This window comes from Paramacrobiotus metropolitanus, unplaced genomic scaffold (assembly GCF_019649055.1).
Source record: "Paramacrobiotus metropolitanus isolate TYO unplaced genomic scaffold, Prichtersi_v1.0 Parri_scaffold0000016, whole genome shotgun sequence".
Taxonomy (NCBI): Eukaryota; Metazoa; Tardigrada; class Eutardigrada; order Parachela; family Macrobiotidae; genus Paramacrobiotus; species Paramacrobiotus metropolitanus.
In genome coordinates this window covers 1,286,682-1,306,088 of record NW_026570236.1, presented here as the reverse complement: position 1 = coordinate 1,306,088, position 19,407 = coordinate 1,286,682, and the positions used below count along the sequence as shown (strand labels likewise).

The 19,407-nt window shown below is 42.0% G+C and overlaps 1 protein-coding gene and 1 long non-coding RNA gene across 4 annotated transcripts; one reads left to right on the top strand and one right to left on the bottom strand.

Moving 5' to 3' along the window:
• Positions 1-3,832: 3,832 nt before the first annotated feature.
• LOC129585313 (uncharacterized) lies at positions 3,833-6,585 on the bottom strand. 3 transcript variants are annotated; one of them, XR_008690006.1, is made up of 4 exons: positions 6,272-6,585; positions 5,622-6,100; positions 4,606-4,726; positions 3,833-4,543 (listed from the first exon to the last, which is right to left on the bottom strand). It is a non-coding gene; the product is annotated as an uncharacterized LOC129585313 (long non-coding RNA). The 3 variants fall into 3 exon arrangements; XR_008690005.1 differs by lacking the exon at positions 6,272-6,585 and having other exon boundaries at positions 5,622-6,231; XR_008690007.1 differs by lacking the exon at positions 6,272-6,585 and having other exon boundaries at positions 5,664-6,231.
• Positions 6,586-9,174: 2,589 nt separating this feature from the next.
• LOC129585426 (uncharacterized protein F54H12.2-like) lies at positions 9,175-10,512 on the top strand. The gene has a single exon (XM_055478092.1). The coding sequence runs from the start codon at positions 9,175-9,177 to the stop codon at positions 10,510-10,512; it is 1,338 nt and encodes a 445-aa protein (XP_055334067.1).
• The last annotated feature ends 8,895 nt before the right edge of the window (positions 10,513-19,407 follow it).

Sequence of the window (19,407 nt, the reverse complement as noted above, 5' to 3'; positions counted from 1 at the left end):
CGCCCAGGGCGGTTGAAGGCTGCATTATGGCAAGCCGGCATCAGGCTTATGGCAAGCCGAGTACAGTCTAATTCGGTATTAAAGTATTGTACAGTTCGTACATGTCGATGTACGTACGAGTAGGATGAGTGAGTACACGCCTTGCAATAGGTCAACAATATTTCAACAAGTTATTGTGCACTTACTGCCTAATTTGTTAAATCTGACAAACTAAATTTTTCATTAATTTTCAATGTGGCATTATACCCACTCACGGTAATTTTTGGCACAAAGTACCTCAGTATGTAGTAGCTTTCCATAAAGTATTTATTGTTATCTCCAAATGCCTTCAATATTTCACATAGCTGCTTTGAATTCCGAGTTATTCTGTATTAATTATTTTATGCTGCTAATGTTTTACGAGGCATTTTGCTACAATTTAATAAGTAGATGTAAAACTTACGTAACATTTTCGAAACGGCTCACAGATGGAAAATGATTTCTAATATGTCCTAACTTACAGATATGAAAAAAATATACGTACAGATATAAGTAATTACTTCAGCAGTTAAAATGTCTGTTAACAAAAAGGGGTTGTGTTAGATGTGCATTTATGTAATAATTAGTCGGTACAAATCATAAGCAAGATGGACATATGTACAGGTACATAATATCGTGTATTAACAATCTGGGCGTCCAGGTGGGCAGTGGCCATTTGGGCAAAGTTGAAGGCAACGGGCAAACTTATGTATGATTGGGCGAAAAAAACGGAGACTGTATTAGGGAGGAGCCATCCTCTCCTACACCAAAGTCGTCGAAAGCACGAATTCCGACGATTCGGTTTCAACCCGATCATGTCCCCTCATAGACATCCGTAAAAATAGGACGGAGAGTCGGGGAACGGTGTCCTCATAGTCGCTCGAAATCTCAACACCATTTAGTCGAAACTGCCGCTTTCGGTGAACTATGAGGCCGCCTTTAGTCCTGTACCAATACCGCTATTTAGTGCAAATCAGTCCTTTGGCATTCAATTCAAGCGCTTGTATTTAACCAGTCCAGAAGGCCAGCAAGCGTAGCTGCGTAGTCATACACCAGCATCGTTGCTCCCTGTCATTTCGGCCACCATTTATTCCGCAACCATACGTATCGGCCATCATTCGTTAGGCGGCCGCCATAGTAATTACTAAATTAGCAATGCGGAAATAAGTACAAGTGCATAGTTCTTTGAAAATGTACTTATATCATTGGGAATAGTTGTTATGGTACGAGGAGGATTATAGTTGAGTCGGTAGCGCATAGCTGCTGCGAGTTAAACTGAACACCAGTTCCGTAAGCTATTAACGTAACAGACAACCGTGAATGGTTGCATTTCCAACAACAGAACAACAGTCAGCCGTGGGGGGTTGCATTGTTTACTTATCAACCGCACCTATTGGTTTGTGCAACCATCCACGGTTAGCTGTTACGTCAACAGCTTACCGAAATGGTGTTCAGTTTAACTCGCAGCAGCTATGCGCTACCGACTCAACTATAATCCTTTTCGTACGGTACCTGCAAAACACGAGGACCGATGGATGCTGTGAGACTGTGACCATACCCTGCCCGATTAGGCTGTGATGACCACACGTACTTTGTGCAGTATGTACTTGTATGTGGTGACATGAACTGCAGTACTTGCACTCACAATACTGCATTCATGACCAACCTGACTCACGTCAATCAAAGTAGAATTTCTACTGACTTGTGGAAACACATGGGAATATTACTGTCTTACAATTATTGTTAATAATCTGTTATTAGTAGTACCAGCCAACACGATCACGACCAAACACACAACACCAAACACACACGAACACTCAATGATCCCGATCAGCAGATGGACTTGCTGATCCACACAGCGTCCGCTAAAGAACTACAGTACCTCTAGCTCCCTAACGAAGGTTACACTAACATCCGGATACACAGTAGATTCAAGATGGAATATGCGCGCAGAATCTAGAATTAAGCTAAAAGCAAGCTCGTCATGTGTTTCAGAATCACCGGATACGGTCGTGGAATTGCCTTGTCAGTAAGTAAGTACTGTAATAACGTCACTAAGTAGTAAGTATACACTATACTGCATAAGGGAAGTGACCCGGCTGCATAAGGGAAGCTTGTAATTTTCATGACCCAATCAGGAATGCTAGCGACGAATACTAGTTCCGTAGTTCTCATCTTAACTAAGCGAAAAAATATTTCAAACCCGGTATTGCAATGTCTAAAATATTCCTAAAGCTTATGGTTAGAAAATAGGGCCGAAAACCCGAAAAACGGTGCAAATGCAAAAGGGGGTGCCTGTAGTAAACAGGGGTGGAAGAAGGCGCCTATAGACATTTCCGTAGTTTGGCTCATCATTTTACGTAGCCGCCGCACGGTTGAAACCGGCAGGCCTAATATAACATATGGCAGATGTAGTCGGTCTATCAAGGAAATATCAAGGAAATAGATCTATATTATGATCGGCCGCCCCGTGGAACGCGGCTAGAAAAAACCACTATGCAAATTAAAAAACCGATTTCACCATTAAACCCAGCATGTTCCAAAAGGGTCCCACATGCATTTTTTTTCCAAAAATATCTTCCCTGAGACCATCGTTCGGATGCCGGTACCGGTACAGACATGAGTTCAACGTGATCTTGAAAGACTTTCTAAAATATTGTTTCGTAGAGCAGTTAATATTCCAATACAGAGTAGTGTAGTAAGTAATAAAAACTGAATTTTTTAAAATAGATTTCAGGACTGAAAGTTGCAAATTTCGTGAAGTTGTACCACGCCGGAACGCCCGGAATCCTTTGTAAATTAAAGAGAAGTCTGCCGGTGATACATAGCCGGGGCCGGTTTTAGTGTGCTTACCGCATGGGAACTTTTGCTTTCGCGCGTTCTTATGCATAATTTCATCGTAAATTTTAAATCGTACAAATTTGCAAAGATATATTTTGAAAGCAAAATAGTGGAAATCGTTCTAATTCGGTGAAAACGACCTGCATTTACGTACTACCTGCTACTCATAGTTACGTATACGTTTCTTGCAAAACTTGGAGAAGATCGATCGGATCGTTTGGATTGGATCTATAACGAGACTTTCGTACCCCTCAATTCTTTTAAAGCATTTTAAAATTTTCGGCACATTTTAAAATTTTCGGCACACTTTCGTACATGAGCAGAAGACGAGAACGCATCGTCTGCTCGATGGAAGCGAGTGGAAAACTGCGACTGTCTGATCAAATTACTGTAATCAAAAACTCTCGGTGCATGTGCGCAAAATTGCTGACAAGGAAGGGACACGTGAGCGTATGAAAACGAAGCACGACCACCAAAACTGCCCCTGGAATGTTTGCCCATTGTGTTTGTGCAGTACGAGACTACTGATCAGGTCAGCTGAATGAACGGAAATTACGGGAACTGGTGTGAACTGTTCCCAGAAATTAAGACTATCAGTCTATGTGAGAACGGAACCGAGTAGTACGTTTGTTTAACTCACGCCAATTCTGCGCATGTGCATTTGCATTTGCACGGATGCGCAAGTGTGTATGAGGATTTGCACACATGCGCATATGTATAAGTGCATTTGCAATTGCACACATGCGCACAAGTATACGATACACCTGTGCATGTGCATCTGCACGGATATGTGGATAAATGGAAATAATTTTGTAAATTTGATTTGTATGCTGACCACAACACAGTATGTCGTGATTGAATGTACCATGTACCATGGTACATGGCCCAGAGTACATGGTACAGGTACCGTTACCATGGTAACGCGTACCTGGTGCCAAGCTACCAGTCGCATAATAACAGATATGCATTGGCCTATGAAAATCTAGTTGGTAATTACAAACATGTGTGCATTCTATCTGAAAGTTACGGAAGAAAACTGTTTTCGGCCATTGTATACTATCCAATCTTTTTTTGAACCATTGCAACTGCTACTGATTTGTTTACCGGGTGTTGATATGATATTGTTGTACTATTCCATGGATTAACCAGGATTGATAGCCAATTACTTTCAAGCTCTAACGGAATAACGGGTAAGGGGAAAGAAGTAAATGTTTGTTTGGTTTACTTTCGTTTCACCCAGAATTCCGATCTTGCGTCAGATTTCGTTCTGTTTGTGTGGATATTTAATTGCATTATTTAAAGCTTTATTGCATTTGATTTACCAGCTTTACTTAATATATGTCGTCATAAACAACTCCGTTTATCATGGCATCATTTTGTAAATAAAAAACCACAATATCAAACAATGTTTCGTCGGTACATGTGACAAAAGAAATTGCAAACACTACAATTCCAGTTTCTGGATACAAAACGTTTTAATGTGTGAAAACCAGGCTCTGTAAAGTTTGGATTCCAAAACGCCCAGGGTGCCATTGCTATCAAAGGCCAGCAGTGCTTCCCACTATTTGCAAGTATTTAAGCACCGTAGATCCACCCTTTTTCGTGTCGAAGAACTCCCGAAATACGGAATGGTCGTTATTGCGGACATCGGGTACCCTCCACATGGTATTCCGGGATCTGCGGTCTGAACAAAGGACTTAGGGTTACATTTTTTATCGGGCATCTCGTTTATCTTTATTGCCTCACCTTTGTCGAAGAGACGGAACGCAGGATGTGAGTTATAGCGTCATATTACGTAATGTCTGATTCCAGGAATCACTTTGTAGGACTTTTCCTATTCCTTCCGTAATGATTATAGCAGCGAATACTATAAAAATAACACGTACAGAATCACTAACAAAACTTTTTCGCATTTCTTCTGGACGCCAACAGCGTCCGGAAGCATATGCTATAGCCCAACCATGTTATGCACCTTGTGTTGTGTTTGCAGTGCTTAAATAGACTCGTTATTGTTTTTGTGCAGACATGAACATGAACAGAAGAGCGCTGAAAAGGTGTCACCTTTTCTGCTGGCTGAAGCAAGGAATACCAATCGAGAAACCATGTGCGGAGCGGTGGATAGCTTCTAATTTCAACATCAGATTACTTAATTTGCTGAATTCGCCATTTAAGCACGTAGAACAATACTGAAAACATTATTTTCAAAAATGTATAGTACTGTTAAAGAATATCCGCGCCTCAGTGCGCCCTTTGGGATGTGTGTTTGTGGACCGACCATGTCGGGTAAATCAGAGTTTGTTTTCTCATTAATTGAGCAACGGAACCGCATGATTGATAAACCACCAACAAAAATTATCTATTGTTACGGTGCTTGGCAAAGTGGATTCGAAAAGCTACTATCTGCAAACCCTTTTATAGAATTTATTAAAGGATTGGACGAATTCTTTGCCTGTTCCGAGTCACTAGATGAAAAGGTGCCTACATTAGTTGTTATTGACGACTTGGCGACTGATCTCTGCAAAGACGTGCGGTGTGCCAATCTTTTACACGCGGAATCCATCACAAAAATGTTTCAGTTATCGTGCTTCTACAAAATCTATTTAAGCAAGGCAAGGTCATGCGGGACATTACCCTCAATCTACAGTATCTAGTCCTTTTCAAAAACGTGAGAGATGTAAATCAAATAGCATTATTGGCCAGACAGACCGGACTGAAGCAACTGGTTACTGCTTATAGTAAGGTCACTGCACTACCGTACCAACCTTTAATTTTGGACTTGCGACCAACGTGCCCAGAATACTTACGTATTCGCTCCCATATCTTTCCCAACGAGCACATGAGGATTTATTTGGATCGAAATTCGTCACAACTGCCAAAATGTCGGAACGCGTAAAATCGTTAGCACCCTTTATCATCACCCTACAGAATTTAAAACCGCGACAACGACGCGTTCTGATGAGTTACATGAGTAAACCGCAGATGAAAGCTTTGGAAGAAATCGCCGTCAACATTGTAAAAAATACTGTCGCATTGACACCATCCCAAATGGATAAATGTAAACGCCATCGCAAAGCATTAAAGCTCATTGCACTGCGACGCTATCCTCTCAAACAAAAGCGAATAATCTTACAACAAGGAGGATTTATTGGGGCTATCTTACCGGTTATTGCTGGGGTCCTAACATCGTTGATTGGAAATGGATGAGTACTATATTGTTCCTAGACGCATTATGGAAGAGCGCCTGCATGAGAAAATACAAGTTAACAAAGAACCTCCGGAAGCCAGAGCTGTTGTTTCTTTGGACGAACTTGTTGCCAAAACCTTAAGACGAACCGATATAAACGAGTATGAGAAAGCCGACCTGCTAACAAGCATTTTGGAGCGTTTCTTAGCATTGAAACAAAAGTCTTACCTGACGAAAACCCTGTGCAATTCTCCGATGAAACCGTGTTGCAACCGGCACCATTAGGAGTACAACAAGAGCTGGAAAAGTTTCGCAAACGCAAAAGAACTGACGAAGATGAAATAGAACAAGTGCCAAAGCAACCGCGCCCACAATTATTTCCATCGACGTTGCCAACCAAAGGGCAAAAAAGGTATCTGGAAGACGATCGAGATGGTCCAATAAAACATGGTCGTGTCGCCTTGTTTCCACCAACACTGCCAGCAAAAGGACGAAAGCGTAAAACCGCGGACGATCATCCAAATAGCCGTAAACAACGCCGTGTACCCTTGTTTCCATTATCCATTGGAAAAGGAAAACGGAAAGTGCCAACGAAGATACCGGTCGGAAACTGCGTTCCCGAACTGTTCAAAGTGGTAGTGGTCAACATAGGATTCAGTGGATAACCTTACCATAATGTCCAGCTTTCTTCCTACTGTATTGCGACTGTGTCGGATATTTAAGATCAATTGCGTATCCAGTTGTTGCAATAATGGAGAAACTGATGAAAAAATATCTGAACCCTCGCGATCCCGGAAGTCTTGGCGGCGTCGACAGGTTCCGAAAAAGTTTAAAGACCAGAGCCGACAAACGGAAAGCACAGGCGATCTTGCAGGAGATCGATGCCTACACTGTCAACAAAGAATCACGCAAACGCTTCCCGCGCAACCGCATAATAACAACTAACCTCCGCCAACAGTATCAAGCGGATCTGGCCGATCTAGCCAAGTATTCGAAGGAAAACGATGGATACAAATATTTGCTGTTTGTTATTGATTGTTTTTCCAAGAAACTCAGTATTCAACCTCTGAAAACCAAAACGGGTGCTGATACCAAGGAAGCGCTAACCAATGCGTTCAATGATTTGGGAGAGCCGGAAAAACTGCAATATGATAAAGGGACTGAGATGTTGAATAGAACGGTGGCCAAGTACTTGAAAGACAAACAAATTCAGTTCTTCACTTCCGAGAACGAAGACATCAAGTGTTCCATGGCGGAGCGCGTTATTCGAACCATCAAAACGCGGATATTTCGATTGTTTCGGTCCCGCTTATCGACGCGCTATATTGACAAAATGCAAGACCTGGTGTACTCGTACAACCATTCCAAACACCGTGCGCATGGTATGCGACCCAGTGATGTACGGCAAGACAATTCGTTGGCAGTGTACAATGCTTTGTACAAGCACAAAGACGTCAAGAAGCCACGGTACAAAGTCGGTGATGCCGTGCGGATTGCGGTGCATAAAACAAAGGTGGAAAAAGGGTATACTTACCGTTTCAAAGAAGAAATCTTCTACATCCATCAGGTGATCCCGCATCGTATTCCGGTCTATCGTTTGAAGGATTACCAAGATGAAGTTATTAAAGGAACGTTTTATGAGCATGAACTGTCACCAGTCTCGAATCCACAGCATAAGGAACACGCAATTGATTTTATTGTTAAGCGGCGCGGAAAGAAAGCATTAGTCCGTTGGTTAGGTTACGGACCCGAACACGATTCTTGGGAACCACTATCATGTTTGAAGGAGCGCCTTTCTACATAACCTTACCCAGTGATGTCGCCACAGAAGCGGCCAACACGCCCTCCAACTGGACTACCAAACTGAAGCATCCCATTACCTTGAAGGGCAAATGGGAAATGGCCCTGGTGGAACTGCAGTATTTAAATTCTTTCTATACTCTACCTACCGAGCAAAAAATTCAACTGGATATTGTCCGCGAATTTCGGGTTAAAAAGAAGAAGACTTTATTGATAGCGTCAATTACGTTGTGCACCAAGAAATTTTGACGGTTCCTCCCGGAAATTATAAGAATGCCGAGCTTTTACTGCAAACCGTCAACAACTTAGCTCCTACAATCGGACCGTACATGGTGGATGACGCTCTACATCAGGATAAAAGTGCTTTGCCGGATAACAAAGCTTTCAACTTGCAATTTTTAACCTCAACAAACCACCGAGTGAAACTGCTTATTGGCAACGATCGAGTGTCAGTTACGTTTCCCCCTGGATCCGTTACCTTGCAAAAAATACTCGGGTTTGAACAAGCGGAATTTAAACCAGATGTACCCGCAGAAACTCACTCCAATGCACTGGGACCCTTTCCGTTTGTTACCAAAACCAGTAGCATCAAGTACTTGTCATTCCTCAGTAAAGCTCCTCCACCTAAACTGACCACCTTCTTGTCGGAACGACCGGTGAACACCATGCTGGGGAACCAAAGCCTGTTTCTGTACAGTGATGTTGCAGACTACAGCCTGATTGGTGATACTGCCGCGCAGTTTTGCGCGCTGTACCTATTAGAGGGAGGTCAACCAAATTGTGGAAGCACGTTTCGACATTCCCCACTATGTTCCCGTATTACGCCAACATTTCGAAACTATTCACTTAACTATTGCCAACGACCTGGGTGACGACGCTAAATTTCAGACGGGAAAATCACTAGTAAAATTACATTTTCGACCACAACGCTTATACTGAAAATGCCCCTCGTCGCCTATGTCCCAGACCCGCGACGCTACGAAAACGTTTTCGTGAGCCAAACGGGAGGAAGTGCTCTCATTCGCTATCGTGGCACACTACAAAATGGATCCGGGTTCCCACAAATTTTGAAGAATTTATTTGCCAAAATTACCAACTTTGCCAAACCGATACTGCGTAGAGCAGCGCCGCATGCTAAAGCTGCTCTGGAAGCCGCCACCCCTCACTTGCAAGATGCGGCAACCGGGGTTATTAAAGAAGCAGGAGCGGCGATTGGTAAACGCCTAGTTTCGCAAGAAGGAGAAGGCGTTCGGAAGAAACAACGTGTTAAACGTAAAGTACATCGCATTAAACGTATTCCGCCAACCAGCATTCCGGACTTTTTCTAAACAATGGCACTGCTCATGATGGAACATTCCGAACCGGCCATGCAGCTGGAAAATCAGCTGTTTGCCTTGCCGGCTACATTGACCGACCGCTGGCGTACCGAACACGAGAAACTGAACCCTACAACTATTTTGACCGACAATGGATCCGCTGGTGACATTAATTTCTTTATACCACCTAGTACGGCTGGTCTGCTCAGTTTGGCAGATATGATATTGGAGTTGGAAGTGGGCATCAAAGTGCGTAAAACTACCGGTGACTGGGAATTGGTAACCGCGGATGATGGGGTGGCACCGGTCAATAATTTCTTGCACTCGCTCTTCTCATCCTGTCATGTAACGGTAGCCAATCGACTGATCTCGGATGCCGCCACGTTCTATCCATACCGAGCATACTTTGAGTCATTGCTATCGCATAGCAAAGAGGCTCAAAGTAGCCAGTTGACTTCGGCTGCATTCTATTTGGACACGCCCGCCAAACATAACGATGAGACGTCTAATCAAGGAGAAAAGAGCCGTAAGGCTTTATTTCAAACCGGACAATATGTTCAACTTTCTGGAAGACTATTTTCGGACTTGTTTGACCAAAGCAAACCACTGTGCACAGGGGTTCCTGTGAACATCCGTCTGGTAGTCAGCCGCCCTGAATTTGCCCTGCGTGTGTGGGATAAAGATGCCACGAAAACGTTTAAGCCCTTCATTCGCAATGCTCGGTTGTCTATCCGACGCTACATTCCCTCACCGGATTTTCTGACAGCTGTTGCTGGTGAATTGTTAAAGAAAACCGTCAAATATCATGTTGAGCGGATAGTTATGCGCGTGTCGGACATTCCTCAAAAGACGCAAAGCACCGTGGTCAGCAATCTACAGATTGGGCAAATACCCAAAGTCGTGTTCGTTGGATTTGTCGATAGCGAAGATTTTCACGGATCCATCAAAAAGAATCCGTTTAACTTTCAACATTTCAACATTACACAACTTAGTGTGGAAGTGGATGGTCAGAGCTTCCCTAGCAAACCCTATATAAGTCATTTTGAACACAACTTATCCTTGGAGTGCTACGATGGTTTGCTCGATACTCTGGGATACCGACCGAGTTTGCAAGGCGGACTACCGTTCAACCGCACCGAATATAATCAAGGATATACCGTATTTGGTTTTGACCTTACACCAGGACATACTGGCCGCGGACCTTTGACCTTGATAAAACAAGGAAATCTGAGTGTATCAGTTTCCTTTGCTAAACCATTGACGACAACAATCATGATGGTGTGCATGCTGATTTATGACAGCATCATCGAAATTAATCAACATCGCCAGTTGATTGCGGATTTTTCAACATGAACACGGAGCAAATTCACCACTGTCTGCAGGGAAATCCTGTTACCACCCAACTGTTCCGCGGTGTGTTTGCCAGTGACCAAGTTCCGCCATGTTTAGCCCCGTACCCTGGAGCATGTGTAGTTAACACGGACCCCTCTGACCAAAATGGCGCACACTGGATTGCTTTGCTACAAACCCAAGCGGGAATCTTGGAAGTGTTTGATTCGTATGGTAAAGCGTTGGAAACGTATTCTCAGCACTTCTCTATGCTTGCTCAGAATAATACTATTGTCTGTCAAGACGAACAGTTTCAGTCCGAATATAGTACCGTGTGTGGTCAATATTGCTTATTTTTTGTTTTGAGACGCGCTAGCGGCTGAATCTTCACTAATATTGTACATTTATTTACCGATAATCGAACAAGCAACGACAAGATGGTGTGTCAGTATGTAAATTCTTTTTTTGATATCAACACAGCACTAGTTGACGGATCTTTTCTCCGTCAGATATGTCAACGATTAATGAAATGAACCATGCAAAAACGATCTGTTCAAAGAAATAAATAGAACAAATGCCGTGTTATACTGTAGTGACAACCATAAAATGCATTACAGAAATCCTAAGTTAAACTTGGTTCAGAGAGCAGTTTACTTGCATACGGATTTGATTTTCATGTGTATCCAAATACTTCACCACATCCAAACTTAAGGCTTGCTTAAAGCTCAGTTCTTCAAAACCAAACAAAATGCCATGCACAAAACGAGCATCCAACAGACGTTGCACAGCATCTTTCCATTCCGTATCCGTTAACACGTCCCGGAAATCAGGGCATCTTTCATGAACTAGTTTCACCATAGCATCAATAATAGCGTCGCACAACTTCTCATGACAAAGACCTTTTTTTATCAGCATCCACATCCTCAACGATTTCGTCCACACTGACAATATGTTTGAAGAGAGTGAAATCCCGTATGAGTTCTTTCAACGCTTCGTAGCACTTCTCGTTCAATGAAATCCCGTTTCTCGTGGGCATCAAATCACCTTCTTGAGACCGCTGATAGCGGCGAAAGCTGGCCACGTTAGGACGGCTCCAGCTGAAGTACACCCCCCCGGTCCAGTAAGAATAAAGGAGGTAAATTTCCATTGGAATGATCCAGATCGGCTTTTCCCGTCAGCAGTAACGATACCAAGCGCATGAATCCTCTTTTGGTAAGGCTTATCGTTTTCGCCCACGTCTGCTTCCATTTCCCGGACGGCCCTTCCTTCCATTCACCAATAAAAATTCGAGTTTCTTCCCACTGATAATCGACATGCACAAATTTCTCGTTGCCCAGACGATACACAGGACGACCGCTCTCTGTGAAGGCTAAACGAGGATGAGTCTTCTCGACACTGCACTTAGTCTTGTTGACTAGTGGCATTTTAGGCTTCGAGTCTGAACGGCGGCGTTTTAGAGATGGTTCCATTTTTGTCAGAGCTGAACTCAAATGAAGTGTATGTTGAGCGCACGCAAGTTGTAAAACAAATGTTTGAAGGTCAACTGTGGTACATGGTGCCAGGTAAAGTACCTGGCACCAGGTACCATAAACCAACGCTGTTGCCAAGTGATAAACGAGTTGTGTATTTCAGTCTAGTCTTGACCATGGCTCTGCCATGTGTTTTAGATGCTGATTGGTTTATAATTGAAAAGGTACCATATATCAAACAGCTGGCCTTCTCGTGCCCAGAAAAACATGACAGTGGGCAGTACACCTTCAGCTTACCACGATCAGCCGGTAAACACGCTCGCGAGTTGCAGAAACAGGCCAAGCATTCCCATGGACTTCTCTGGAGCACCTTTGGTGATTATCGACACAATCAAGTGACGGTTGCCTTGGAAGACATGTTTAACCGTATTGGCCGTCCTAGTAAGCTAACTTTCTATGCCAAGGGTTTGGAGAAGTGCCGTTTACTGGAGCGTTATGTGCCCCAAGTGGTCAATCTTGAGGAACTAGGTTGCCCCGTCTATCACCGTCTAACAGATGTGCCCCAAACAACACTGCGCAAAGCTATTCGGTTCGGTTTGTGGTTCTACTGCCATGCCAAACATCATGAATGTCGTTGCCGTTGCGGATTTAAACACTATCCTCAATCTGAAGGAGATTGAAAAGAAAGTACCGATGGCGCAGTATATTCCCCGCAAGTTTTCCGGCTTACTCATTCGTATTCTGTCTCCCTATAAAGCACATTGCCAACTTTATTCCAACGGAAAAATCACGGTCAATGGCGCTCGTTCGGAATCTGCTGCCAGAGAATTGGTCGACAAGTTTACCAGCATTCTTCAATCAATTGGGTACCGTTGTATCGTTTCGGGATTTCGAATTGTTAACATTGTTGTCAGTCATGATTTTGATAAACGTATACATATTGAGAAATTTAGTCAACATTACAAGTTGGAATATACTCCTGAATTGTTTAGTGGTTTACGTATAAAATTGCCTTGGTGTACTGCTGTGCTCTTTCCATCGGGAAAGTGCAACTTTTTGGGATTGAAAGAAATGCATAACATACAAATATCTGTAGACTTTGTCGGTAGAATGATTGCAATGCAATAAATTTATTCAATTGTGTATCCTGCTGGCCTTTGATAGCAATGGCACCCTGGGCGTTTTGGAATCCAAACTTTACAGAGCCTGGTTTTCACACATTAAAACGTTTTGTATCCAGAAACTGGAATTGTAGCGTTTGCAATTTTTTTTGTCACATGTACCGACGAAACATTGTTTGATATTGTGGTTTTTTATTTACAAAATGATGCCATGATAAACGGAGTTGTTTATGACGACATATATTAAGTAAAGCTGGTAAATCAAATGCAATAAAGCTTTAAATAATGCAATTAAATATCCACACAAACAGAACGAAATCTGACGCAAGATCGGAATTCTGGGTGAAACGAAAGTAAACCAAACAAACATTTACTTCTTTCCCCTTACCCGTTATTCCGTCAGAGCTTGAAAGTAATTGGCTATCAATCCTGGTTAATCCATGGAATAGTACAACAATATCATATCAACACCCGGTAAACAAATCAGTAGCAGTTGCAATGGTTCAAAAAAAGATTGGATAGTATACAATGGCCGAAAACAGTTTTCTTCCATAACTTTCAGATAGAATGCACACATGTTTGTAATTACCAACTAGATTTTCATAGGCCAATGCATATCTGTTATTATGCGACTGGTACTTGGCACCAGGTACGCGTTACCATGGTAACGGTACCTGTACCATGTACCTGGGCCATGTACCATGGTACATGGTACATTCAATCACGACATACTGTGTTGTGGTCAGCATACAAATCAAATTTACAAAATTATTTCCATTTATCCACATATCCGTGCAGATGCACATGCACAGGTGTATCGTATACTTGTGCGCATGTGTGCAATTGCAAATGCACTTATACATATGCGCATGTGTGCAAATGCTCATACACACTTGCGCATCCGTGCAAATGCAAATGCACATGCGCAGAATTGGCGTGAGTTAAACAAACGTACTACTGAACCGATACCCCTGCTCACTGCTCAGTGCTTTGAGTTGCCAAGTGCACAGAATCACACAAAGGGTCACACTTTCCACTGACCAAACCTACACAAGAAACATACAACGTAGACCAGATGAGACCAGAACCGTCAACGATCTGGTCAACGAATTGTGTCAAATGCATTTTCTCGTTTCAGAATGAAATATTTATTTTGAAGCGATCGAAATTCAGAACTATATATGCAACCCGTAGTCCATACCAATGGACGGAAATTACAGGACCTGCTATTGCGTATGAACGGGAGACAGTGCGGCATCGCATAGCGTTCTAATTTGGTTATTTTTATTACTGTCATCTTCCTGGAGCAGGCAATGCTTCCATGGAATTTCGACAGTGACGTTACAGTTGTTAAGGGAAGTGGCCCGGGACATGGTACCAAATTCATGTACATGCACGAAAACTTCAACTTTCGCGCACTCCCAAACACTTTTTTGTTTCGGTTAATGACGTTTTGTAGCCAGAAGATTTGTATACACTGGCGTGAAAACCGTTTGTGCGCGCAACATCCGGTTCGGGAATTATGGCTGTTAAAAATTCCAAAAGTTTAAATGCGTTCAGGTGTACCAAAAGTCTTATTATGGACCGATCTATCTCAAATTTTGCACGTTAATGCACATAACCATGAAGAACGTTTTTACACCGATCCACTGTTTCAGCTTGTTTTTCACATTTTAAAATGATTTCAAAAATTTTAAAATTCATTTTAAAATTTGAAAAAATCATGAAAATCTGGATCGGTGTAAACACGATCTTCAAGGTTTTGTGCATTTATGTGCAAAATTTGAGGGAGATCGGTCCATAATGAGACTTTTGCTACCCCTGATGTGAACGCATTTAAACTTTTTAGAATTTTCTTACAGCCATAATTCCCGAACCGGATGTTGCGCGCACAAACGGTTTTCACACCAGTGTATACAAATCTTCTGGGTACAAAAGGTCATTAACCGAAACAAAAAAGTGTTTGGGAGTGCGCGAAAGTTGAAGTTTTCGTGCATGTACACGAATCTGATACCATGTACGGTGTACCGGCTCACTTCCCATAAAATGACAAAGCTTTGTCTGGTCGAAACTTTGCGGCCTGTATAACAGACCGCGAAGGGCAGTAAATCAAATAATATACGTTCAAATAATATCTCGCACTATGTTCGGGGCTGTCCTAGCACGTACAGACCTGTAATGTACATAATGCCGAAAGCTCTTTCGACGCTACGCAATCTTCGAAAAAGAAACGCACACAAAAACCATGCTGCTAAAAATAGACGGAAATAATAAGATTCTTTTAGATTTTTCTTCGCCTCGTTATGCTGCGTTCTAAACTTCTAATAAATAAATCTTTGACAGTATATTGAACATTACTTTTTATATATTCATCAAATATTCAAACTTCGAATCATACAAAAACTATTTTTTAGGGAATCGACTGTAGACCACAAGAGCATCTGAGGCGAAGCCGAAGATGACTCTTGTATATTACATATATTATATTACTGTTAGTTTAGAGTCCATCTGGTAACTATGAAAGGTTTCAACGATTCTGTCTGTTCTGAGGTTTAACGTTGCGTTTTTGTAACCTCTAACGGGGAAAAGATGGAAAGTGAAGAGAAGCTGTATCGCAAAGATACCCGTAGAGTCGTAGACGGTATTGCAACAGCAGATTCATAGGACAACATAGCATACCGTTAGTGATTTTACAAACGAAGCGCAACAGACTTGCATTCGTACGTATTTTCGTACGCCTGCATCCTCTGCACAGAAACAAAACATATCTTTCAAAAATGTTTCCGCATTTATTCGTAATCAGTCCAATTCTCGCGCCTACGTATTACGGTTTCCGCGTAGGAAACGCTCCGAAGGGTTTTCAGTATAGTATAGAAGCTAAGAAGAAGTATATTAAGTTATGGTAGCTGTTGTGATTCTGTGAAGATCGTAGCTGCAGTTCTACAGCTGTGTGCAGTGTGGTTGATTGCGCAGGCACAAGGACTTTGGTCCTTGTGCCTTGTCCTTGTGCCTGGTCCAAGTCTTAAGACCACGAGAACTCTTGAACCTCTAAAGCTTCTGAAATAAATTTAAAAACTAAATTCCTTACTGCATGTCACGAGTGAATTTCCCAAATAATTGAGTTAGGGTTTTAGGAGTTTTACTATCAAAATTTAAGTACAGATGGAGTAGTATATATAGTTTTCGCAGTCGCTCTTCATAGAGCGGTTTTATACCATACAGTTATTTTGTTATGTCAAAAGATTTTTACGTTTTGCACCATGTACAGCTTGAATAAGTTTCTAATAAAATAATTTGTGACAGAGGTGACCTATAATTTTTCTGATTGCAGATTCAGAATCAGCGCTGTCGATTTAGTTAGAAAAAGTTAAGACACCACAAAAAAGAGCGTTTCCCCCAAGAGCGTCATTGCGACCGCTCGAGGAAGCAGTCGCATGTGGGGCGACAGACCTCTCAGGGGCGGCACTTCCGATTTCAAGGGGGGATAGTTTTTTTAGATTAAAAAAATTCGCTGATTCCGAATCTGAAGTCGGTTTATTCAAAATCCCCCGGGCACTGGGGGCTGTGCTCTGAAAAAGTCCCTGAGTCTGTACGTATAGTCCGTTCCATTTATAATCTGTAGTACCGAAGAAATCAAATTTTTTAAAATGTTATCATTGTTATCACCCGGAAGTTTTCATAAAGTGATGTGTACCGGTACACGATGATACCAAACTTAGGTTTTTACATGCACGGGAGATTTCGCTTTCACGCGCTCTCATACACCGCAAATCTTAAAACGCATAAATTACAAAAACGTAAATTCTGAAATTCATTTTAGATTCAAAAAAGAACTGTGGTTAAGAACGACCCTGACCCTCGCATTCGTTTGCCTGCAAATTTTGGTGAAGAGCGGTTCCTAATGAGGCTTGGCACACCTAAATAATGAGGTACCGGTACCGGGTGCACGGAATCAAGAGTTCCCGTGAATTCATACGAACGTAGAGCCTTTTGCCGGCACAGTTTAACACTAACGGACAGTATATTACCATAAAGTTCGTCTACCAAATATGCTCATGCAGTGTTTGCCCCGGTTGCGTTCAAGACCCCTGACCAGACTAGCCAAAAGAACGGAAATTACGGGAACAATGTATTACTGTTTCCAGAAATTAAGGCCGTATGAGGACGGAACCAGTACCCATATGCGTGCCCGCTGGTCAGTGCTATAATAGAGTACTTGAGCTGTTAACGTTAAATGAGCTGAACCGCGCAAAGAGTCACACCTTTCACTGACCAAACCTACACAATAACAGGAACCGCACGTGACCGCCGGTGAAGTCTGCTGTTGAGTGAACATAAGTTACAGGATTCCTCTTGGCGCTAGTGGCTGGATATGAGCGGACGCTATAGTCCAAGGTCACGCCTCCATTTGATCGTTACTATACTGATCGGAACATGCTAAATTCGCTAGCGTTTACATTTTGTTACATTTTTGGCTTTCTTGACTAAAGCTAAAGCGGTAGTATCCCATATCCGAAGCGCACACACTTTGCGGAGCTATTTGTAGATTTACAGAGCAGGTAAAAATTACTTCTAATATTGTTCAGCACGCTCCAAAAGAGTCCACATCCACTTTTTTTCAAAAAGTATCTACCGTGAGACCAGTTTGGAAGCCCCGAAAACTTCTGATCAGAATAACCGGAAACCGAAAACCTTCAAAGTTTACATCAAGTTAAAATATATCTCACTGGATACTACACGCCATTCGCTACGGTCGCCCAACTAACACTGCAGGTGAACGGAGCGGCACCCATGCTGCATGCACAGCAACCAACAAGCAAAGTAAAAAATGAAGATTCCGTAAAATTGCTTCTGGCAATCGAGTGCTTAGAGCTCATCGGAACAACGCAATTGCTGAGTGTGCGAACCATTAACCCTGTCCACTGGTCAGAACAATCGATCGAAAGTTATTTATCCTTGCTAAATACCACTGACGGAAACTACGGAGTAATGTAGTGAACAACACAAACAAAAAAGGGCAAATGCAATTAGATTTTAGATGCTTCGATTCCGAATCGGATGAATGTTTTCGTAAATATTTATTCTGAAACGGCCGAATTTCAACAAGATTTAATCTAGAGGATCACCAATATTCCAGAGATCAATGATTTAGGATGTTGGTTACCGTTAACGGAAATGATGGGGTCTGTTTCTAAAAAGATCTGTTTCTGCTAATACCGCTAAATCTTTATACCTACATGGCTACATCCCAGTGAGCGGAACCCTTACCACTGCGCGCCGTTTGGCATTCTGTTCAGTGTTATTAAAATATTTCAATTTACCGGAATAATCAAAATGATAGCCTGTCCTGGATCAGAATGTTTTTGTGTCATTACAAAATTAAGTAACAGAGCAGTTAGCAATTTGGCGCCGATCTTGTCGGTCGATTATTAGTCGTGCTAATTATTAATAATTTTCTGCCTCGTGATTACTAAATGTAAAATCTTACAACAAAAACACAAAAATGAGAACTCTCAAACAAAAATAATAAATTCACTGTCGCGATTCTGTACCCGAGTTTTGAAAATAAAATCACTCCCATAAAATTTCGGCCAATATATCCAACGATATTTTTACCTCGTATATATGTATGTTAAATTTTGAATTACACTAAAATTACTTTCCGGGAAGTTGACCGTAGACCACAAGAGCATCTGAGGCGAAGCCGAGGATGACTTGTAAATATATAATACACATATTATATAGAGGATTCTACAATATACTGAAAATTTGCCTGTCGCTTTGATTGACTGCAGAGATGACCTTCAAGTTTTCTGCCTTAAATTTTGCGCCTTAACCCGTTTCCACACTATGCGTGTTAGACCGACATGATGGAGGACTTCTTCTCTATAGTCCGTTGTTATGGTCATAGGCTGTTTCTATTGGTTTTATTTCAGAGACGTTATGTTGGACGAAAGTTTAAAATATATAACCGTAAGCTAGGCCATATCCGGAAGGTCCAGAGGATGACCAGACATGATCAAAACTGATCAAACTGGGCTCCCGGAGGTCCTGCTTGCCTGTACAGCCAGCCCCACATCAGATAATTACCAAAAAATTCACAGGAGAACTAATTGTTGAGCTTTATAAAAACATGAAGCAAATTTCCGTAAACTAACGCCCACTGGCCAACACTGGTCACTTGAAAATGCCATGTCGGTTATGACACGGTTGGGCACGGTACTATTTTATTAATAAGCGTCAAAAATTCATATTAATTGACAGAAGCGTCGTATAAGACACATTAAACAATCAAAATAAAGCTAAAAATAAGCTGTATTAACTGAATT